The 18,729-nt window shown below is 41.4% G+C and overlaps 2 protein-coding genes and 1 long non-coding RNA gene across 4 annotated transcripts; 1 reads left to right on the top strand and 2 right to left on the bottom strand.

Moving 5' to 3' along the window:
* Positions 1 to 41: 41 nt before the first annotated feature.
* Positions 42 to 9,376, top strand: LOC137189315 (soluble guanylate cyclase 88E-like). Its single transcript, XM_067599098.1, has 18 exons — positions 42 to 1,715; positions 1,910 to 2,050; positions 3,010 to 3,149; positions 3,239 to 3,373; positions 3,467 to 3,590; positions 3,681 to 3,800; positions 3,929 to 4,013; positions 4,406 to 4,492; positions 4,736 to 4,853; positions 5,428 to 5,557; positions 5,746 to 5,892; positions 6,528 to 6,674; positions 6,769 to 6,925; positions 7,001 to 7,110; positions 7,235 to 7,324; positions 7,941 to 8,099; positions 8,208 to 8,345; positions 8,523 to 9,376. Exons 1-18 carry the CDS (start codon positions 1,596 to 1,598, stop codon positions 8,673 to 8,675), a joined length of 2,301 nt encoding a protein of 766 aa, XP_067455199.1. The 5' UTR covers positions 42 to 1,595; the 3' UTR covers positions 8,676 to 9,376.
* A 183-nt stretch (positions 9,377 to 9,559) lies between these two features.
* On the bottom strand, positions 9,560 to 10,607 carry LOC137188752 (uncharacterized). The gene is made up of 2 exons (XR_010929509.1): positions 10,441 to 10,607; positions 9,560 to 10,161 (listed from the first exon to the last, which is right to left on the bottom strand). It is a non-coding gene; the product is annotated as an uncharacterized lncRNA (long non-coding RNA).
* A 1,691-nt stretch (positions 10,608 to 12,298) lies between these two features.
* Positions 12,299 to 16,617, bottom strand: arl3l1 (ADP ribosylation factor like GTPase 3, like 1). 2 transcript variants are annotated; one of them, XM_067599093.1, is made up of 6 exons: positions 16,295 to 16,617; positions 15,369 to 15,515; positions 13,921 to 14,037; positions 13,390 to 13,440; positions 13,030 to 13,215; positions 12,299 to 12,794 (listed from the first exon to the last, which is right to left on the bottom strand). In XM_067599093.1, exons 1-6 carry the CDS (start codon positions 16,310 to 16,312, stop codon positions 12,744 to 12,746), a joined length of 570 nt encoding a protein of 189 aa, XP_067455194.1. In that variant the 5' UTR covers positions 16,313 to 16,617; the 3' UTR covers positions 12,299 to 12,743. The 2 variants fall into 2 exon arrangements, with proteins under 2 accessions (XP_067455194.1, XP_067455195.1); XM_067599094.1 differs by having other exon boundaries at positions 15,369 to 15,512; positions 16,295 to 16,615.
* Between the last annotated feature and the right edge of the window lie 2,112 nt (positions 16,618 to 18,729).

The following is an 18,729-nucleotide window of genomic DNA, read 5'->3' as shown; positions in this document are numbered from 1 at the left end:
GTGATTAGGGGGAAGGGGCAAGTATAAAGATTTACATCTTGACCTCAAGCCTCTTTGATAATAAAAATCTGATACCCTGTGAGTGCGTGTGCGTGTGTGTGTGTGTGTATGCATAATAACAGCTGCTGACTAGACAGTGACACCGAGCTCCCAGAGAGGCCAAGCATTCAACCTCTCTTCTGCAAAAATACACACAAACACAATTTCAACTTCTATTTTCTCTTTTCTGTCTTCTGTAGAACACTATACAACTACTGTGATATACACGCTCATTTACTTGCTTACAAATACAACGTGAATCCCACGTACAGACAGTTTTACAGGAGCAGCTGTAAATTGATGGGGTCACTGCGATCAGAGGTTGTGATTCCGTTTTCCAGTTTAGGGTCAAAGGTTAAACTCTTTGGCAGTTTGCTCTTCCATTTTGGACCTTTAATGTCCTTTTCTTTCACACTGCTGTGAGTTATGGCCATTCTACATGTCTCTTATTACACACTTGTCAGACAGATTGTCATAAATAACAATAAAAATCTTTTTGCCATTGTTGAATTTTTTCATCCACCAGCTTACCAACTGCTGAGAAACTCCAGTTGTGATTTCATAAACCAACACTTTGTGTCACACTAGATGTGATGCCCTTTAACTTTATATTTGGTTGCCCTTTTTGGACTCAAGTTAGTCTTTATCGAGCAGCTTTTTTCCCCCCACAAATTGATTCATTGAGCTCAGCGGAAGCCCGGAGGAAAAAAAACATTTTCTTTATCCCTGTTGAGATTGGATATCGATTTTGCACCTGCCCTGCTCCACAATACCCCTATCCCCTAGTGGGGAGCCTCCCAGCCTCAGAAAGAAAATGTGGAGTCATTCTGAGTCACAGAAAATCATCTGCAGACACACTATATAAGTTTAACAGTTGTTGAGTACAAAAAGCAATATTTATAAAGAGAAACCAGAGTAGGTGAGTAGCTTCCTTTTAACACTTTTGTTGTCTCTGTATCACACAGAGCTTTAGTAATTAGAATCAATCTATGTACTGCCGGTTTATTCAGACTTAGCTTATAATTATAAATACAATTATAAATAATTTTCAGTGTCTATTAATAATTCAGCAATTTGAAGTGTTTTTCTTGCAAGAACAATAGCAAGAATAAAGGACAAATTCCAGTGACAGGTGTCATCTGCATTTGAAAGGTGGCCTCCACGGTGTGTTCATGTCACAATGAGAGAGGTGAACAGCCACCAGGAGCTGACAGCTGACACGGGAACAATAGATGCCCATTCAAACACAAGGGCTTGTGTAATTAGAGCACCTTTAAAACTGTTTCCCAAACCTTATTTGGCTGGTTTGTCTGAGGAAATTCAAAGCTCCACAGGTGTACTTGAGGGCAGGAGAAAGCAAAAGTATCACTATGTTTTTTATAACTTCGTGCTGAGAGCTAAAAGCATTAAAATTCAGCTTGCAGTGCTGAAAAAGTCATCATTTTGAACTTTTCTTATTTGCTTGCAGGTGCTTTTGGGAGGACTGTTGGAAGTCAATCAGTTGGGGAGCTGTCTTGCCAGCGCTCAGTTTGAGCTTCAATCCTGAGAGAGACATTATGTATGGACTGCTGTGTGAGAGTCTTCATGACTTCATCAAAGAATCGTATGGAGACGATGTGTGGAAGCTGGTCAGAGAGAGAGCTGATGTCAGGTTACACTCCTTTGTCACCCACCAGGTATTTCTGAAACAAATAATTCTACATGATACTGTACACACGAGTAGAATAGTAATAAATGTGTCCTGTTTTTGATCATTCATGTCAACTGCAGTCAAGTTTTCTCTGTCACTGTGTCTGCTTTTGTCGAGAACTTTTCAATCAAAAAATGTGTTTTTCTAGAGGCACTAAAGTCTGTATATGTGCACCTGCAGGTGTATAGTGAGAGTGTGATTCCCCGTATTGCAAAGGCAGCCAGTGGAGTGACAGGCACACCCTACAATGAACTGATGAACTCCTGGGGTGTCTACTTCCTGGGATTTGTAGGGAAATATGGCTATGACAGGATCCTCAAGGTGAGAAAAAATCTCAGACTCGAAACTGTCAAAACTCTGCTGTCTTGTACAAGATATGTGAGAGAATAACTTAACGCTCACAGAACTATGTATCTTAAATACTACCACTGTGCTATGGTAATGTTTGACAGAGTATCTTATATACTCTATACTGTTCAAAACTAAATCTTTTATCCTTGTCGTTGTAGTCTAAAAAGATTATTGTGATTAAAGGGTTTTTTTATGTAGTCCTTACACAAATGAAGAAATAACTGTAACTGATTCAATTAAATTCTATTAAAGTCAGTAGAAAATTATGTCACACAAAATTACAACCATTAAGATTTTGCACATTTTCTAAAATCAGGGGTTATCAATAGAATACAGGATGCAATAATCCAACATAATAATCCATGCACACATTGTAGTTTGGTGTATTATTAACCCTGGTTTTGGGGTAATTTCTGTCCGGCCCTTATTGATAGAAAAATAGCTATTTTGAATGTTTCTGCAGAGCTGTTTTGGGGAATTATGAATTGAGAATTTGAGTAACATAATGCAGTCAGTGATTTTCTGGCAAAATAGATGTAAAAATATTTTTAAAGGGAGAGTCCAGTGATTTAGTATTGCACCATTTGGGTGCAGTTCGGGGAACTCACAAAGGACAGATTACAAAAAGAACAGTCAAGCAGAGGGCAAGACATTCAGATTTTTATTCTCTAGTGTTTGTTAAGCTCCCTAAATTGTGGATCATAGACGTGTTGAATTTAAAGTCTCCAAACCCACACTGAGATTATTTTCGCAGAGTTAACTTCCTGTGTCACAGGAGACATTTTACAACAGTTTTGACAACTTACATCCCATGATGAGTAAATGTACCTTTTTGTGTCATGTTGGAGCGTCACTTTAAGAATATTATAATATAAAACTTATTACAAGTAGGGAAGACATGAACTGCCACCTTCTGTCTCTGAATTCAGGTGCTGGGCCGTCATGTACGTGACTTTGTCAATGGCCTGGACAACCTTCATGAATACCTGCGCTTCAGCTACCCCAAAGTGCAGCCCCCAACCTTCTTCTGCCAGGAGGAGTCTGCCACTGGAGTCACCCTCCACTACAGGTCTGAGAGTTTGTTGATAGACTATCAGGCATGAAACATAAAAGTAGTGGGAGACTGAAAGGTGTGCCATTAATCTCCGTGACCTGCAGGAGTAAACGCAAGGGCTACCTGCACTACGCCATGGGTCAGCTGAGGCAGATGGGGAAGCAGTTCTACGACACAGACATCCATGTGGAGGTGCTGTCTGAGCAGATGGTGGGAGACTACTCTCATGTCACTATGAGGTAGACAAACACACACACACACACAGGTGGGCACAGTTCCTTTATACTCAACTTTAAACTTTAGAAAACGAATTTATCTGAGTGTCCGTGCAGGCTGAACTTTGACAACTCGGCTTACCGCTACATCATGAAGGAGGATGAGGAAGAGCAGGAGATTCTGCCAATTACCTCAGACTTCTTCTTTGAGGTGTTCCCCTTTAACATCGTCTTCAGACAGGTAATAGTTCTGAGTTGCGTTTGTAAATTCATCATGGGCAGTCAATAAATTAAGTTAAAGAACAATCCTGGTGATTCTCTGATTCTTTAGGACATGGTGGTGCACAATGTAGGCTCAGGCCTAGCCACAGTCTTCCCTGATCTGGATGGAAAGAAGATCAACGATGCCTTCTTGCTGGCTCGCCCCCTAGTGGAGTTCACCTGGAACATGGTGAGACTTCACATGTACTCATTTCTGACCAGGCCTCAGTGCAATTAAGGCCTCAGTAATTTGCAATAAACAACAATGAATCTAATGTAAAAGATCAGCTATTAAGATTTGTGGAACAAAATTCACAGATTATCTCCCACCCCAACAACCTGTTTGAGATCATGTCCAAGGAGCCTGTGAAGAGAGAGAGGAACCTCCACAACCGAGTCCAGAGTAAGAGTGGGAGCCATGTAAACACTCTCAGGGGTGTGTGTCTTGTGGGCGAGGACTCGCTGGCTTGTGGTCAGATCAATTTCACTGCAGTCACTTGCAAGAGACACGCTCAATTTCAGTTTCATTAGATAAGGAACAGAGCAGGTGCGCAGCAAAATGGGTGTCCGTTGTTATGTGAGAGCTTGAACATGAACATTTAACCTTGAAAGTGGTGTTAAATTGAAGAAGAGAGTTTAGGAGGTGCCACAGTTGCTGAAATTGAATTGTTTGATGCCTTAATTCAACTTAAATTGATTGAATTCAGTGGAGCTGATCCCAACTGTCGGTTGTCATGGGTGGAGGGTGTGAATATGTGTGTTTATGGCTCTGATAGTTTACCCTGTTTCCCACAGATTCTGACTATGAAAATGCCAATCGCTCTGCTGACGTAGATGTGGAGCTCATGGCTTTCCAGTCCATCATTGGAGATGATTACAAAGGTCATGACCTCTCTGTTATTATCTAAAAAGACATATATAAAACCTGAGCATACAGACACTATACCAGTCAATCTGACAAAAAAAAAACCTACTAAAGACACAGATATATTAAACTACAAAAGAAATTCATTAGGATGACATTGTTAACACAGTGGAGTTATTATCTAAAGCTGAAATTCAACCTGAAACTCATCTCTAAAATGTTTGTCTCGTTGGTTTGGTTTGATTGTGCTCCTCTTTTAGACGGTAACAGCGCTAATGCCATGGAGAGCTGGGGCGATGGGAGCCGCTGCCTGAAACTAAAAGGACAAATGAGATACATGCCAGAGTGGGAGTCCATCATTTTCCTGGGAACCCCTGTGTAAGACCTACACACACTCACACACACACACACACATATACACACTTAGACAAAGATCTTTATGAAAAAGCTGCAGTTGAAAAGTAAAACATTGAAAAAAGCAACTAGTGCTAAACTGAATTACGAGGCTGGAAATAAAAGCCTGGGCAGTGAATCAAATCAGGGGCCCATTCTAACAGCACTTACCATGCATGAAATGAGCTGCTAATTAGCTTGTAATCAGACAGTGCAGCTCTTGTGAGCCTAATGGGAGCCCATTTGCAACTGAGAGTGTTTTCCACAGAGTACATTACCAAAACATCTCCCTCCTCTTCTAAAACATTTTGATTTGCAAGCTGAAGCCCTTATGTCTGTATTGACAAAATTACTGAAATGTAAATGCCATATCACGCCTCTTACATTGTTTATACTGTAGAATAGTAAAAATATATTTTTGTTCCCCAGTTTTATAGACACTGCTCTTGTTATTAAAATGAATCTGTAATTATTTTAGTGCATATTATTAATGTTATCATTGTCTCTGTCCTCTCCTTGCTCTCTCTTTAACTCTGTGTGTGTGTGTGTGTGTGGGTAGGATGGAGAGTCTGAGTGCTATGTTTAAGACCGGCCTGTACATCAATGACCTGAGCATGCACGACTCCAGCAGAGACCTGGTGCTGGCAGGCACGCAGCAGTCAGAGGAGCTGAAGAGAGCTCTCATACAGGTTCACTGCACCAACGTGCTGCTTAATTCTATATGTGTGATCAGCTCACTTGTCACTCTGCATTATGCAAAATCGCTCTGAAGCTCTTCTTTCAGTCTAGCAGCCCCAGAACACCTACCGCCTGAGATGAAAGAAACAAATTCAAACTTACAGTGTTTTTCTGTCCCTGTTCCTTGTTGAGAATGCAGGAGCAAAAGAAGTCCAGTAAATTAGAGGAGAGCATGAAAATGTTGGACTACGAGATGAAGAAGACTGATGACCTTTTGTACAGGATGATTCCCAAGCCGGTGGCAAAAAGGTTGCGCAAAGGAGAACCGGCTGTAAACACTTGTGAGGTCAGGATTGGAGAGCAGAGAAAAGAATATGTGTTTTGCCAAAGACAGTACGTCTCAATAAAACAATCCAAAGTAGAAGTATCTGCCAGGAACATGTTGCATCTCTCTCTTCACTCATTTCATGTTATTTCTCTACTTTCATCTATATAATGGGCATAAAATACCTTAAAAATATTAAACAAAAGAAAAGCACCAATCTTGACAACACCAACCATGGTTCATGTCAAAAACAATAGAAACAACTGCTTCAGTGCTTTAACATTTTCTTCTGTTTAACTCATATACACCCAAGCACTATCTTGTTTTTGACTCTAAAAAAGCAGCACCCATCACCTCTTACAAACTAAGGCTTGAGGCTTACTTCACACACACACACACACACACACACACACACACACACACACACACACACACACACACACACACATATTCATATAAATCCTTGGATTTCTTACTGCTTGCCTGGGCATGCTGGAGCATATGAGGCACACTGGAAACTTCTTGTTGTAGTGAAATTCAGTTTGAGTTGGAGCAGCCTGCTGATGGTGCACAACAATGCATACACTAAAATATGCTTCCTTCAACTGTGTGTGTGTGTGTGTTTGCAGTGAATCAACTTCCTTCCTCTCTCCCAGGTGTTCCCAGATGTTACCATTCTTTTCAGTGATGTGGTTGGGTTCACCCGCATTTGCAGCCACATTACTCCAATGCAGGTGGTCTCCATGCTAAACACCATGTACACTCTGTTTGACACGCTCAGTGAGAAGCACCGAGTCTTCAAGGTTTGCATCTGTTTTTTTTTTTTTCTCTGTGTAATGTACTTTATATACAGCATAGGTGCTGCTGTGTAAGAACTGCTGCCTCTCTCCTTTCCAGGTTGAGACCATTGGAGATGCCTATATGGTGGTAGCCGGGGCTCCAGAGAAGACCAAGTATCACGCTCATAACATCTGTGACATGGCCTTGGACATGGTGCGCTCCATCGATCACCTGAAAGACCCCTCAAACGGCAACAACATACAAATCCGTGTTGGTGGGTTGAATGTGTGTGTTTGAGTGTTTATGTCAGTGTTTGACTGAGTGAACTGACCTTTTGTTCCGGTTTCAGGCATCCACTCTGGGATGGTCGTCGCAGGCGTGGTAGGACATAAGATGCCGCGTTACGGTTTACATGGGGACACAGTCCACACTGCGTCTGCCATGGAGAGCAACGGAAAGGTACGGAAGATTGAGAAAGAAAATAATGCTTAAAAACATGTTATAATGTGTAAATATCACTTTTGAAGTAATGCATCAGTTTTTTTCTGTGATTTTGTGACCGGTCACTCTCTGTCTCAATCAGGAGATGCACATCCAGCTCAGCAGTGCCACTTACGAGCACCTGAAAGGAAGTCATTTCATTTTTGAAAGGAGGGGCATCATTACTATTAAGGTCAGGGGTCAAGACTGTCACCACAGCAAATAGCACCCACCACACTGAATGCATTTCCTCAGCTACTATAAAAAAAAAGAAAAGCGCTAATTACTTGTTGGAAGACATATGAGTAACACACAGTGATGATCACTTAAGAGGACATACATGTTTTCTGCATGCTACAACCTTCCTGGGATCCAACACTGAGAGTGTAACTGGTGTCAGGGGAGGATCAGCAACTGGATTTTAAAGAAATATAAAATAATAATAACTCACAATGTTTTGGCTCTGGGGATCCAGCACACTTAGTATTCAGAGCTGGTAATTGCAGCTTGCTTGTTGATTTGCCAGTCTATTTTATCAGCGGGTCTGACTTTGAGCCTGTACATTCAGTGATAGTGCCAGCAAAGTGACTCCCGGAGGTTTCCGAGGCAGCTGATTACAGTTGCCAATCTTTAGAGAGCAGCCATTTTTCATCAGGGACTTTTGACTATTGAAAATTCGCCATCTGCCTTTTTACTCCCCCACATAAAAGAAATTGTGCCTATGAGCACATGTCTTTGAATATTTGTGCATATGTTAGTCATCTTTATATCCTTTATTTACCTCTTTCTTCCATCCGTCCATCCTTTAGGGGAACGTTGAGATTGAGACCTACTGGCTTAAAGGAAAGAGGGACAAAGATGGGAATGCTCAAGCGGCATGTCCTCAGTTTGAGACCCAGACCATCAGCAAAGCCATCAGCAAGGCCACCATCTCAGCACCTGAGGCCACAGGGGATGAGGAGGGACTGGTGCGAATATAGCCGAGACAGTCACGCTTGGCCGGCACACACTCTTGTTTGCTTCATTGCTATCATCGCCATTTCTGATTCTGTGAGTTCTTCTGTTTTTGCCTCTAGGTTTTCCCACTGGTTGCAGGGGAGGACGAGGATGATGTCAAGTCCATTCGTTCTCACCGTATAAAGATGGAGATTTCAGGCCATTCTCTGGAGGAGTCGATGGAGGAGTGCCGGGTGGAGGAGATGTCTGTTCATAAGGTGAGAGGGAATATCTGGTGCCAGAACTGCCTCTAACTGATTCTATCAAAATTCAAGTAATTTGGTAGGTGAATAAACACTTTTAATGACACAAATATATTTAAAACCCTGATTGATTTGATGTTGTCATTACCTACTAGTGTCTTTTTGTGATAAATTGACCTGTTTCTTCCCCAGTCCCACTATAAGGACGCTTTGCAGGACGGCCTCCAGGATCCTCTCCTGGAACTGGACTCGCCTGAGTCCAACAGTAGAGAATCCATCATGGAGTCCCACGACAGCTCCTGTGACTCCCGCTGCTCCAAGAGCGCCATGTGCACCATGTCATGAAACGCAACATACTAATGGTGCACAATCAGACGCCAACTGATGCTATAGCCAGTAATTCATACATATCACTGTTTCTAAAGCGCTTTTTGTACAACTCACTCAAAGCACTGAATGTTACGCCAGATAGGAATGCTGTAGGAATTTGTCTTTTTGACCATTGATGCTAGAGGTGACAAAGCTCTTATGGTGATGCCATGACAATCTCTAATGATGTGTTATTTGTACACACACTAGTTTGTAATACTTGATGTTTCCAGTGGCCTTTGCGTGGTGTTACCATTGCACAACCACAAGTGTTAATTTAACACTTGTGTGAGCTGACCCTTCACCAATTAATACCTCACACCAGTAACCTCAAAGCCACTAAAAGGTCAACACTGGGAAATTTGCTGTGTACTCAATGTGTAATTTGTTTTAGTACCCAAAAGTGTTCACTGCCATGTGGTTCAGCTGGACACAAGCTCAGTTATTTCCTGCACTGTTTGTTCTGCTGCACCTTGTCTTTTTTGACATCTTGTTTCATCCTGTGAAGAAATGACTCTGAATCTTGCCTCCATCCCTCTTCCTCGCTCTCCCCTTCATCTCGCATGTCTGAATCATTGTTCTGTATCAGTCTCATCGAATACACAACCACAGCACACTGTAAACGCTTGTCAGCTCGGAAGAAAATAAAGTGAGAGGACTGCTGAGCAGTGCGCGGATCTGTTTGTTATTGTTTATCTTGTCACTCAAAGGCATTGGCATTCAGACTCACATTTACATTAGCATACGTTTGACACTTTTCTTTATTGTACACATTTCTCTGTGGATATATGGGTATGTTTTTATTGTGTGTGTGTGTATGTATCTTATCTAAACTCCAGTGAACTTAGTATCAAACATAGTCAAGTCAAGTCAGTTTTATTTATATAGAGCCAAATCCTGCTCCAGCAAAAATCAATATCAAATCAATATATGACTCATACATTGTCTTAAATTTCATGCTTTAGTTTAAGGGAGGTGTAATTACCACTGCTTACAGGTACTGTGACACACATCCACACATGCCACTAAACTAAGAATAATGTAATCCTAACATTAATACATTGATAGACAGTTAAATATTAGCTATCCTGGTCCCAGTCAGACAACATTCCCAACTGACTGGCCATCAGATGAACTGCGCTTAAAGGTGGCGTCCTCACGATCTAGGCTGCATCCATTGGCCGTTTGTGAGTCTTTAGGTGTCGCATTGATGGAGCAGTGGAAGCAGAAGGCGTAGAAGAAGGCCAGCAGGAGCAGGAAGCAGACCACACAAAAAATGACCACAATCAGGATTGTGTGCACTTGCATGTGCACCTCCTCCCATGGGAGCAGTGTGGTGGTGGTCAGGAGGCTGAAGGTCGTCTGGGTGACGTTGAAACTGGGGCGTGGGGTCACTGTGGGTAAGTCTGGCTGCATGGAGGCCAGGTGGGCAACTTGCGGCATGATGGGAGGGATGTGTTCCCTAAGTAGTTAAGGAATATTTTGTTGAAGATTTTTTTTTTATTATTGGAATGGTTTATGGAAAGATGAACATGAACAACACACTCAAACAATGTAATAGTAACAGTAAGCTACCCAACTAGTTTTCAAGTTAGAGATTTGTACATCATATTCTTAACATAACAATTGTCTTTCCAATGTTAATGCATGGTAACAAAAACATCTATACATTTAAAAGCAGCTGGTTCATTTCCCCCCTTATTCACAGACAATCAAACACAGATGTGTCTTTTGTTCTTACCTGGAACGTGTTGGTGCAGTTGTGTCAAGTCTCTCTGTGAGGGACTCGGGGTTTCTTTTGATGAGCAGAGCTGGGGAAAATGAAAGAAATGGAGGACAAGAGAGGGAGGGATGGACTAGAGCAGATAGGTTGCTGGTGAATCAAGAATAACAGGGGGGGTTGCCATGGAAACACTTGCTGAGGGGCCACTAGCATGGGAGTGACATCATATATCATGTTAAGAATGCATTTTAAAATCTCTAAATGCAGATATAAGGAGATATTTAACAGATGATAGTGAAATTAATTTGGGATATAACAGCACTAAAGTACTCACCTGCAGCCTATGGAAAGTGTTTATTATTTACAGGTTGTAACATGATGTTCTTCTGAGGTTTTACAGGTATAAAACAAAGGCTTTTGCCCAATCAACCCTGGACTTAAGAAAAGCAAACAAATTAGTGAGATGAGTGCATGTCAAATCACTGATTTGTTAAGAGCAGAGCCTCATCACCGGCCCTGAGATTAATGAGGCTGTCTAACACTGCCACCTGTTGGTTAAGGAAGCATCACTGAACAACACATTGTAAAATGCAAACTCATCTTGCCAGCAGCCCAGCTCCTGCACCGTCTGGTCTCTTTCAAACGGCCATAATAATCCTTTAATACAACTTGTGATTGGTCCTACACCCCCTGCTGAGCTCCCTCAACAGGAGTTGATGCCTAAAGATGCTTTGGGACTTGATCCAAATATTAGTCACCATGGAGATGACTCAATTACAGTGAAGATATACAGTCATTTTGTTAACACTTAGCAAGTAAACCACAAAGCTGTTTTTTTCTGTTTTTCAAACCACTCAATATCAGATAAAAGATGAGAAAAAAAATCATTAGCATAATTTCATGTAGAGGAGGACACAGAACAAAGCCTGCCAGCTGATGTGATTTTAGAGTGCTTTCAGATGGTTAATTACAGCTCCAGACAATAGAAACAAAAGATCCATTAAACCTAACTGCAGCTCAGTAGAGCCAAAATGGCTGAATGGAGGACTTAATCGACACCAAGGTCAGTCTAAAGGACAAATAAGTGAAGAAAGACAACAGAGCTGTGTGTGTCTCCAAGCCTGGAGAGGCTTCTGACCGCTATTGTCCCAGAAGAGATGGACCATCTGTGGGTAAAGACTGAGGAAGTCTAATAAGAATCAGTAATCGTTTTGTAGATCTCAGAGTAGAAGGTGAAGAAGGATATTTCCTGATAGTTGCTCTCAGAAACTGTATTTCTGCTGGGAGAACACATGGAGCTCACAGCTGGACTTGAGACGTGTCATGTAGCCAACTACCACTGCAAGAAGACGCCCTGACAAGCTCTAACAGATGTGCACATTGTTGCAAGAGGGACTGCATGCTATGTAATATTCCCAGAATTAACACATAAAACAAAGACTTTGAGGAAAAGTCTCCTGCTGCAAATTAGTCAACCTCTCCGTGTGTAATCTCCTGCACTGTTTGTTCTGCTGCGCCTTGAAGATTTGATATCTTGTTCTGCCATGCAAGTTTATAATTGTAAACACTCTTCTTCTTCTTTTTTTTGCTCTTCAGTTGTCTCTCTCACTGTTCAGCGTAAGCGCTCGTCGTGGTGTTGAAATAAAGCAAGATGACAGCCTTGCAGGAGCGGATCAGCTTGTTATTGTTCTTCTTGTCACTCAGGGAAACGCCAGCATCCACATTCACATGTTTTCTGTCATCCACTGACAGTTTTAACCCTATTATTTGACCATTAAATATGCCTGTTGGAGTTGTTTGTGCATGTCGGCATGCAATGTGGTGCAGAGTTGGTGATGGCTACATAAGATCTGAAAACAAACAAAAAAAAGCAAAATAGCAGAAATGGCTAAGGATTTTATTGTCAAAAATCTCAACACACATATTTTACACTCACTCTGAACTGGAGTCTGTGTAACTGACAAACCCCAACAGTTCTACATGGCTACACACTCATCTTGGTTTTTTTCAGTATTCAGGAAAGCACACAGATTCACCAGACAAAGGATCCTTGGGATAAGGGGATCAAAAACATACATTTTGAGGACAGTACAGTGATTAATAAGTGTCTAATTCACTTATTGTAGTTCAAACATTTCTTTAAATTTGCTACATTTGCAAAATATTCATAAAAATGACACAAATTGTAAAAACAAAATTATCATTCAAATCTGTTAGGGGGTCAAGGATCAGTCATAGGTGAGGTGTGTTGACATTAAATGAGGTGAGACATTTTTTTCAATCCCTTGTGTGAAAATAATGGTGTTGTTTGGGAGGCTGGTTCACTTCTTCTTCTTATTCACAATGTTGTTGCAAATCCAGTTCATGCCATCCTGTCAGGGGGAAATAAAAATAAAATCACTCTCATAATTGAGGATGATATTCAAAACCATTCAACTAACTAGGACTTACAAATTACTGATAGAAATAAAGCCTCCATTAAACACAGTTCAGACTGATTTTCAGTAACTTGCTGTACTGAAAGGGGAGGCAGGGAGCACTTTTATATGGTTAATTAGGTCCCATTTGCGGTGAAATCAATAAATCAAAGTTGGGACTGGGTCTGACCTGGACTCCCTCCCCAGACACAGCTGAGCAGGCCTGAATCTGCCACTCACGATCTCGGTACGTATGCAGATTGAGTCCCTCGGCAATCTCACTGGCCGGTGATGCTGTGGCCAGATCCTGCTTATTGGCAAAGATGAGCACCGGAACGCCCTTTAGATTCTCCTCGTCAATCAGCTCGGACAGCTCCTGCACACACACACACACACACACATTTAGTTAATTTCTCTTTTCCCTTACAGAGCAACACGCTTCAAATATATTCTATTTCATTAAGGGTGAATTTCATTTTTAAGTAGTTTTACTGGGTTTATTTTAAGTATGTGTTTGCATGTGGAAATTAGAACTGTGCATCAAACTCACCAGTCCCGTCTCCTCAAACCGCTTCTTGTCTGCACTGTCAATAACATAAATCTGGAAGAAAAAACACAATAAAATAAAACTCTCATTTACTAAAAGAAAACTCAAAAAATTCATGGGTCAAACGTTTTCTTTTTGCTCTCAACATTTGGCTATTTGCATGTTAACTCCTGAAGGTGTCAGTGACTCTTGGGTTTAGCATATAGCTGCTGAGAATTAAAAAAAAAAGGAAAATATAGTTCTCATTAAGCATTAAAATTTGAGTAACAAGTCCCTACATCAAGATACAATAATAATGCTTAACCTGTGCATATATGTGGTGTCCTGTCCTGAGTAATTAAACATTCTTTGTGAAAATGTATGTATTTTATTAGGATTTTGTGCTTCCACATCATGTGCTTTTTGTTATATCTGTTCAGTGAAGACCTGTGTGGACCCACAGGAAGACTTGCAACCACACCAACAAATGGGGATCCAAATAAAGAATAAACCAGATGTTTCCCTGGAGAAATTTTAATTTGAAATGTCACTCACCAACAGGTCTGTGTTCTCCAGGTACTTTTTCCAGAAGGGCCTGATCTTCCTCTGTCCTCCAATGTCCCAGACATTGAGTTTCATACCATGAGAGGCGACACTCTTTATGTTGAAGCCCTGAAGTGCAACACATACTGCAGCTGGAGTCACTCTTCTTCATGTCAGTGCATTCAGTTTAACACAGTTCTAGTATGCAGCACCTGGAGAGCTTTGCAAATGGTTATGGAGCCAATTGCCAACGTACCAGAACACAGGTGTATGTATTGAATTATTTACACTCCCTATTATATCCTCATTACCTATCAGCAGGAGCGCAACATGTGCTCCAGGTGTTTACAAGGAAATGGTCACTGTGTTAATCCGCCACCCTTTTTCATAACGCAGCTCCTTTCTGTTTCGGTCGGCAAGGTTGTATAACAACTTCATCCTGAGGGCAAGCTGAAGAGCAAATCTGAGGATAAGACTGGAAGGATCAGCTGCAGTCTATGTGTTTATGTGTCAAGTCTGATTTGGATTTGTGGTGACTATTGCCATGTCGTACTGGACTGCATCCTCTCTGCCGTGAGTCTGATGAGCTGTCAGACTCGTCCAGGACTTGGCAATACATCTGCTTTATGTCTTGTCTTGTGAGAGTAACACAAGGCTATTAGATAATCATATTAAAGGTTAGATAATCACATCAGAAGAGGGTGATAAAAAAAAGAGTCCTCACGACAACACAAGGATCTTCTCAGAAAATGTGTTGAGAGCCTTCAAATCAGGAAGGTCACATAAGGATGTGGTTTATCTCCTGATGACGGTTATTTAACATACAGTGTGATCTAACATCCTCACGTCATTATTTTACTGATTAGTGGCTAAAGCGTGTGCGCTGTAAGACCAATCGTTTCATTTCACAGTGTGTTAGAAAAGGAAAGGTCATCTGAATCCCATTACTTTGAGTGAGAGCGTGCGCTGGTCCAGCTGGTCTCACAAGATTAAATACAATCCCCCTGCGTTTTATAATGCTGCGTTACAGTACTGTAAAAATACAAACTATCTTTTGAAAAGCTTCAGTCACACAAGATCAACATGATTGGTAAAAAAGTTGCACCTATTTTTACAAAATGATTCAGTGACGGCAGACAAATTGTGCTGGTCTATAAAGAACAGGTGGTAACTTGTTGGTTAAAAAAATATTTCTGGCTGATTGCATCCTGTATATCTAAAATACACTTAATGATGAACATCAGGTAATTATCTTATAAAGTTCCTCAGCTGTTTTAGGTAAGATTAATTAAATCAAAATGAAGGACACGAAAGACATATGCATGCTTTACACATCTGCAAGCATGTCAGTCAGAGATGTGGTGTACTGTGTAATTATGCCCTTAAGTAAGTGACTTTCCTTGAGGTCATGATGTGTGTGAGTGTATGTGTGTGAGTTTTGACTTTGAACTTCCCCTCACCTGTGTAGGTGTGATGGTGTTCACGTCCTCAGAGGCGAGGCTCTTCAGCAGGGTGGTCTTACCGGCATTGTCCAACCCCAGAAGCACTATCCTGACCTCCTGTTCTGTGGATCCCTTCAGTTTCTCAATGACAGAGAGTAAGCCCTGCTTGGAGGGAGAGAGCGGGGTGGGACAGGGAAAGACTATATATTTGACCAGAATTTTATTATAAAAAAAACAAGATCTTATTTCCTTTATTTTCCTTGATAATACACTCTGAAACATCCAAGATTATATCAGGAGATAAATAAGAAGACAAACACAGTTCTCAGACATACTTTACATCTGAAAACTGATGAAAAACCATTGACCTCTTTCTGATTCGAGGTCAAAGCTCCCCTTACATACAACACTGCTGAGCACACATCTTGCTCCACCTACCAGCCTCCAGCCTCTGTACTCTGGAGCTACCATATTCCTCCCACCCCCCATTATGTTGCTTCATTTACAAAAGCACCGGTGTTGATTGGGGCTCCATTCATATAATGGTGCGCTGTTTAATGTGATTAGTCTGAGGCAAGGTTACGCAACCACACAGACTGTTGCATTGCTGATCAAAGAGGCACTGTAGCTTTAAATATAGGATTCTAGGTAATAGACACTAACGAGTATGTGTGATTAACTAGAGATCAAAGTGAATTAGAGGTTCAATTTAGATGTATATTCACAGTTATTATTTTATAACAAGACTGTTTGACAAACCAAGGAATTTATATAATCCAAACATCAGAGCAGACAGTTGCATCCAGGTACAGAAAAACAGTAAAACACTTGATGGTAGACACTTTTGGAGTCATAGCAACCTGTGAATAGTTCTTTCTGTCAAATAAATACCAAAGGTTCACATTTGCTTTTATAAGTCCTTTGCTCCAGATCAGTCCACTTACCTTTTGAGCTTCTCCCATGGTGGCGTGTTTCCTGTGGCTTGGCTTAAGGGCCGCAGCTACATTCTCCAGTGAGGCTCACACAGGTGTGTTAGCTATCCAGGTCGCCCAGGTTAGCTATCCAGAAAGGTACCGGCAGGTCTGTATCTTTTTCCCCCTGTTCCTCCTCAGTAAACTTGAGTGGGTTAAGCGGTGTGTGTGTATGAGATAGTTATGTCTACCTGGGCGTCAATTGCTCCTTACTGCCGCAGTGGAGTTAGCAAGCAGGAAGAGGGGGAGGGTAGATGGGACCAGGATTAGGAGGCCAGAATTAGCCCTAGTCATCCATGCAAAGGCCACCCCATCCACCCTCCCCCTTCCTCTGTACATCCCTCCATCTCCACTTTGCAGTGGCTTTACCTGGATTATCCCTTAGCCACCTGCTATAGGAAGAAACTGAATTAACAGTCCTTCCTGACACACTCACACGCGGATATTATTAGGAGGGAAAAAAAGGAAAATATTCCAGAAATTTTGCCATATGGCTGGGGGGGAGATGGTGTTAATGCAGAAAAACAAAGACACTCTGCAGCACATGGACTGGCAGTTTGCATGGAGCTTAACACGTAAACTTCAAAGGATTATATGTTGTTGAACCAGGGAACTTATTTCTGTGTTCATAAGTCAACTCTCAAATCCCACATCCACTCCTCCTCTCTTGGAGAGGAGTGGATAGCATTATCATCCCATATATCCATTACATGCCAGCCTCTATAAAGCCCCTCTGTGTGGGTCGTCTGTTAGTGTGCATTCCTGTGAGTAGAGCATTCAGCGGGATTAGTTTTAGCACGCCTGTCCTGCGTCTGGATTAAAACATTTCTAGGCTCTTTTCCTCAACTGAACAGGCTTTCTGGTCAGAGGGCGTGGTTAACATGAATGCTGTGTTACACAATGGATACACCCTGGTCTGGAAGTGGCCGTACATAAGCCCACCACCTCACCTGATCACACACCCTTATTCAAAGACAGAGTTTAATTTTTTAATTTATTTTATTTCTAAATCAAATATTACATCAGCAAAATCTTAAACAATATTAGTATTCATGAATTTTGTATGTGATAGTAATGGTTCTTATTTAGGACTCTCTTGGTGTGATTGGAGATGGACCACCACTCTGCCCAGCTTGCACCCTCCGATTCCTCCTCTCTTTGTGCTTAACTGCAAAGGGAAAGAGGGGAGAGGTCACACTTGATAATACAGTCTACATAAAGAGGTAAAATTCTTGAATTAACGGTATGCAAAAATTAATGGAATAGTCTGACATTTTGGGAAATGCACTCATTCGCTTTCTTGCTGAGATTTCGATGAGGGGATCAATATATCTTTCATCTTTATAAATATATATGTGGAGCCATCAGCCAGTTAATTTAGCTTAGCAGAAAGACTGAAAACAGTGGAAACAGCTAGCCTGGCTCTGTTCAAACGGAACAAAATCCACCCACCAGTACCTCTGAAGCTTGCTGATTATCACGCTATTATCACGTTATATCTTTACTCTAGACTCTGACATGACTCTCACATGACAGACAAGCAGTAAAAACGTCCCACATGTGACCTCAGCCACTCTCAAGGTATAAACGACCTTACAGAGGTTAAATGCCTACAACTCCCCAGAACTGAGGAGGCCTTTTGGATAAGTGGTCGAAACGTCTTCAGGAATCTAGTCTAGTTGTCCATGACTCAACTCTTCTGGATACATGTTATATCTCGTTTATTTAATCCGTACAAAAAACAAAAAATAAAAAACGATGAAACAGTTGTATCAATCTTCTCATCACACTTTTCACAAGACAGCGATCTCCCAAAATGTCCAACTATTGTCAAACTACTGAAATATATTATTTGTACAGTTACATTTGGGAGTAACACAGACCTACACAGACCTACAGTGTGTACATATATATATGTGTGTGTGTGTGTGTGTGTGTTTGTGTGTGTGTGTGTGTGTGTGTGTATATATATACATGTGAGTTACACTTAGAGAGTAAGATATACAGTACCAGTCAAAGGCTTGGACACTTCCCCGATGAGAAAGTGTGTCCAAACTTTTGACTGGTACTGTATTTGAGAAGGCAGAGGTGCTTGTTCTCAACTAGGCTTTCTGTGTTCTCTTATGGCACAGACAGCCTGAAATGAGCTCTTACTGTTGTCTCTTTTCATTTTCAGCTTCATAGCCATCCCCATTATCAGGACCAGGACCAAAGCTGAAACACCACAGACAACCAGGATCACCACACTGCCATCTGGATGAAGACACACAGACAGTTAGAGGCAGAAACAGCAGACAGACTATGAAGACACATGCTGTTGAGGGTTACTGAGGTGTTTGAGCTTTTCTTCTGTTTCATTTTGAATTCATAAATTATCAAAGGCACTATATTCAGGTTTCTGGATAACA

The sequence above is a fragment of the Thunnus thynnus genome, chromosome 9, assembly GCF_963924715.1.
Source record: "Thunnus thynnus chromosome 9, fThuThy2.1, whole genome shotgun sequence".
Taxonomy (NCBI): domain Eukaryota; kingdom Metazoa; phylum Chordata; class Actinopteri; order Scombriformes; family Scombridae; genus Thunnus; species Thunnus thynnus.
The sequence above is the reverse complement of the archived record's forward strand: the minus strand, read 5'-3'. Positions and strand labels throughout refer to the sequence as shown.

What these genes read in the sequence shown, in the direction of transcription:
- arl3l1 (XM_067599093.1), bottom strand. An exon ending in ACACCATCACACCTACACAG is followed by an intron (nt 14,038 to 15,368) that starts GTGAGGGGAAGT and finishes GTTGCACTTCAG; the next exon opens with GGCTTCAACATAAAGAGTGT. An exon ending in GGTTTGAGGAGACGGGACTG is followed by an intron (nt 13,216 to 13,389) that starts GTGAGTTTGATG and finishes GTGTGTGTGCAG; the next exon opens with GAGCTGTCCGAGCTGATTGA.
- LOC137189315 (XM_067599098.1), top strand. Translation starts at nt 1,596, where the DNA reads ATGTATGGACTGCTGTGTGAGAGTCTTCATGACTTCATCAAAGAATCG. An exon ending in CGGCTGTAAACACTTGTGAG is followed by an intron (nt 5,893 to 6,527) that starts GTCAGGATTGGA and finishes CCTCTCTCCCAG; the next exon opens with GTGTTCCCAGATGTTACCAT. An exon ending in AGAAGCACCGAGTCTTCAAG is followed by an intron (nt 6,675 to 6,768) that starts GTTTGCATCTGT and finishes TCTCCTTTCCAG; the next exon opens with GTTGAGACCATTGGAGATGC.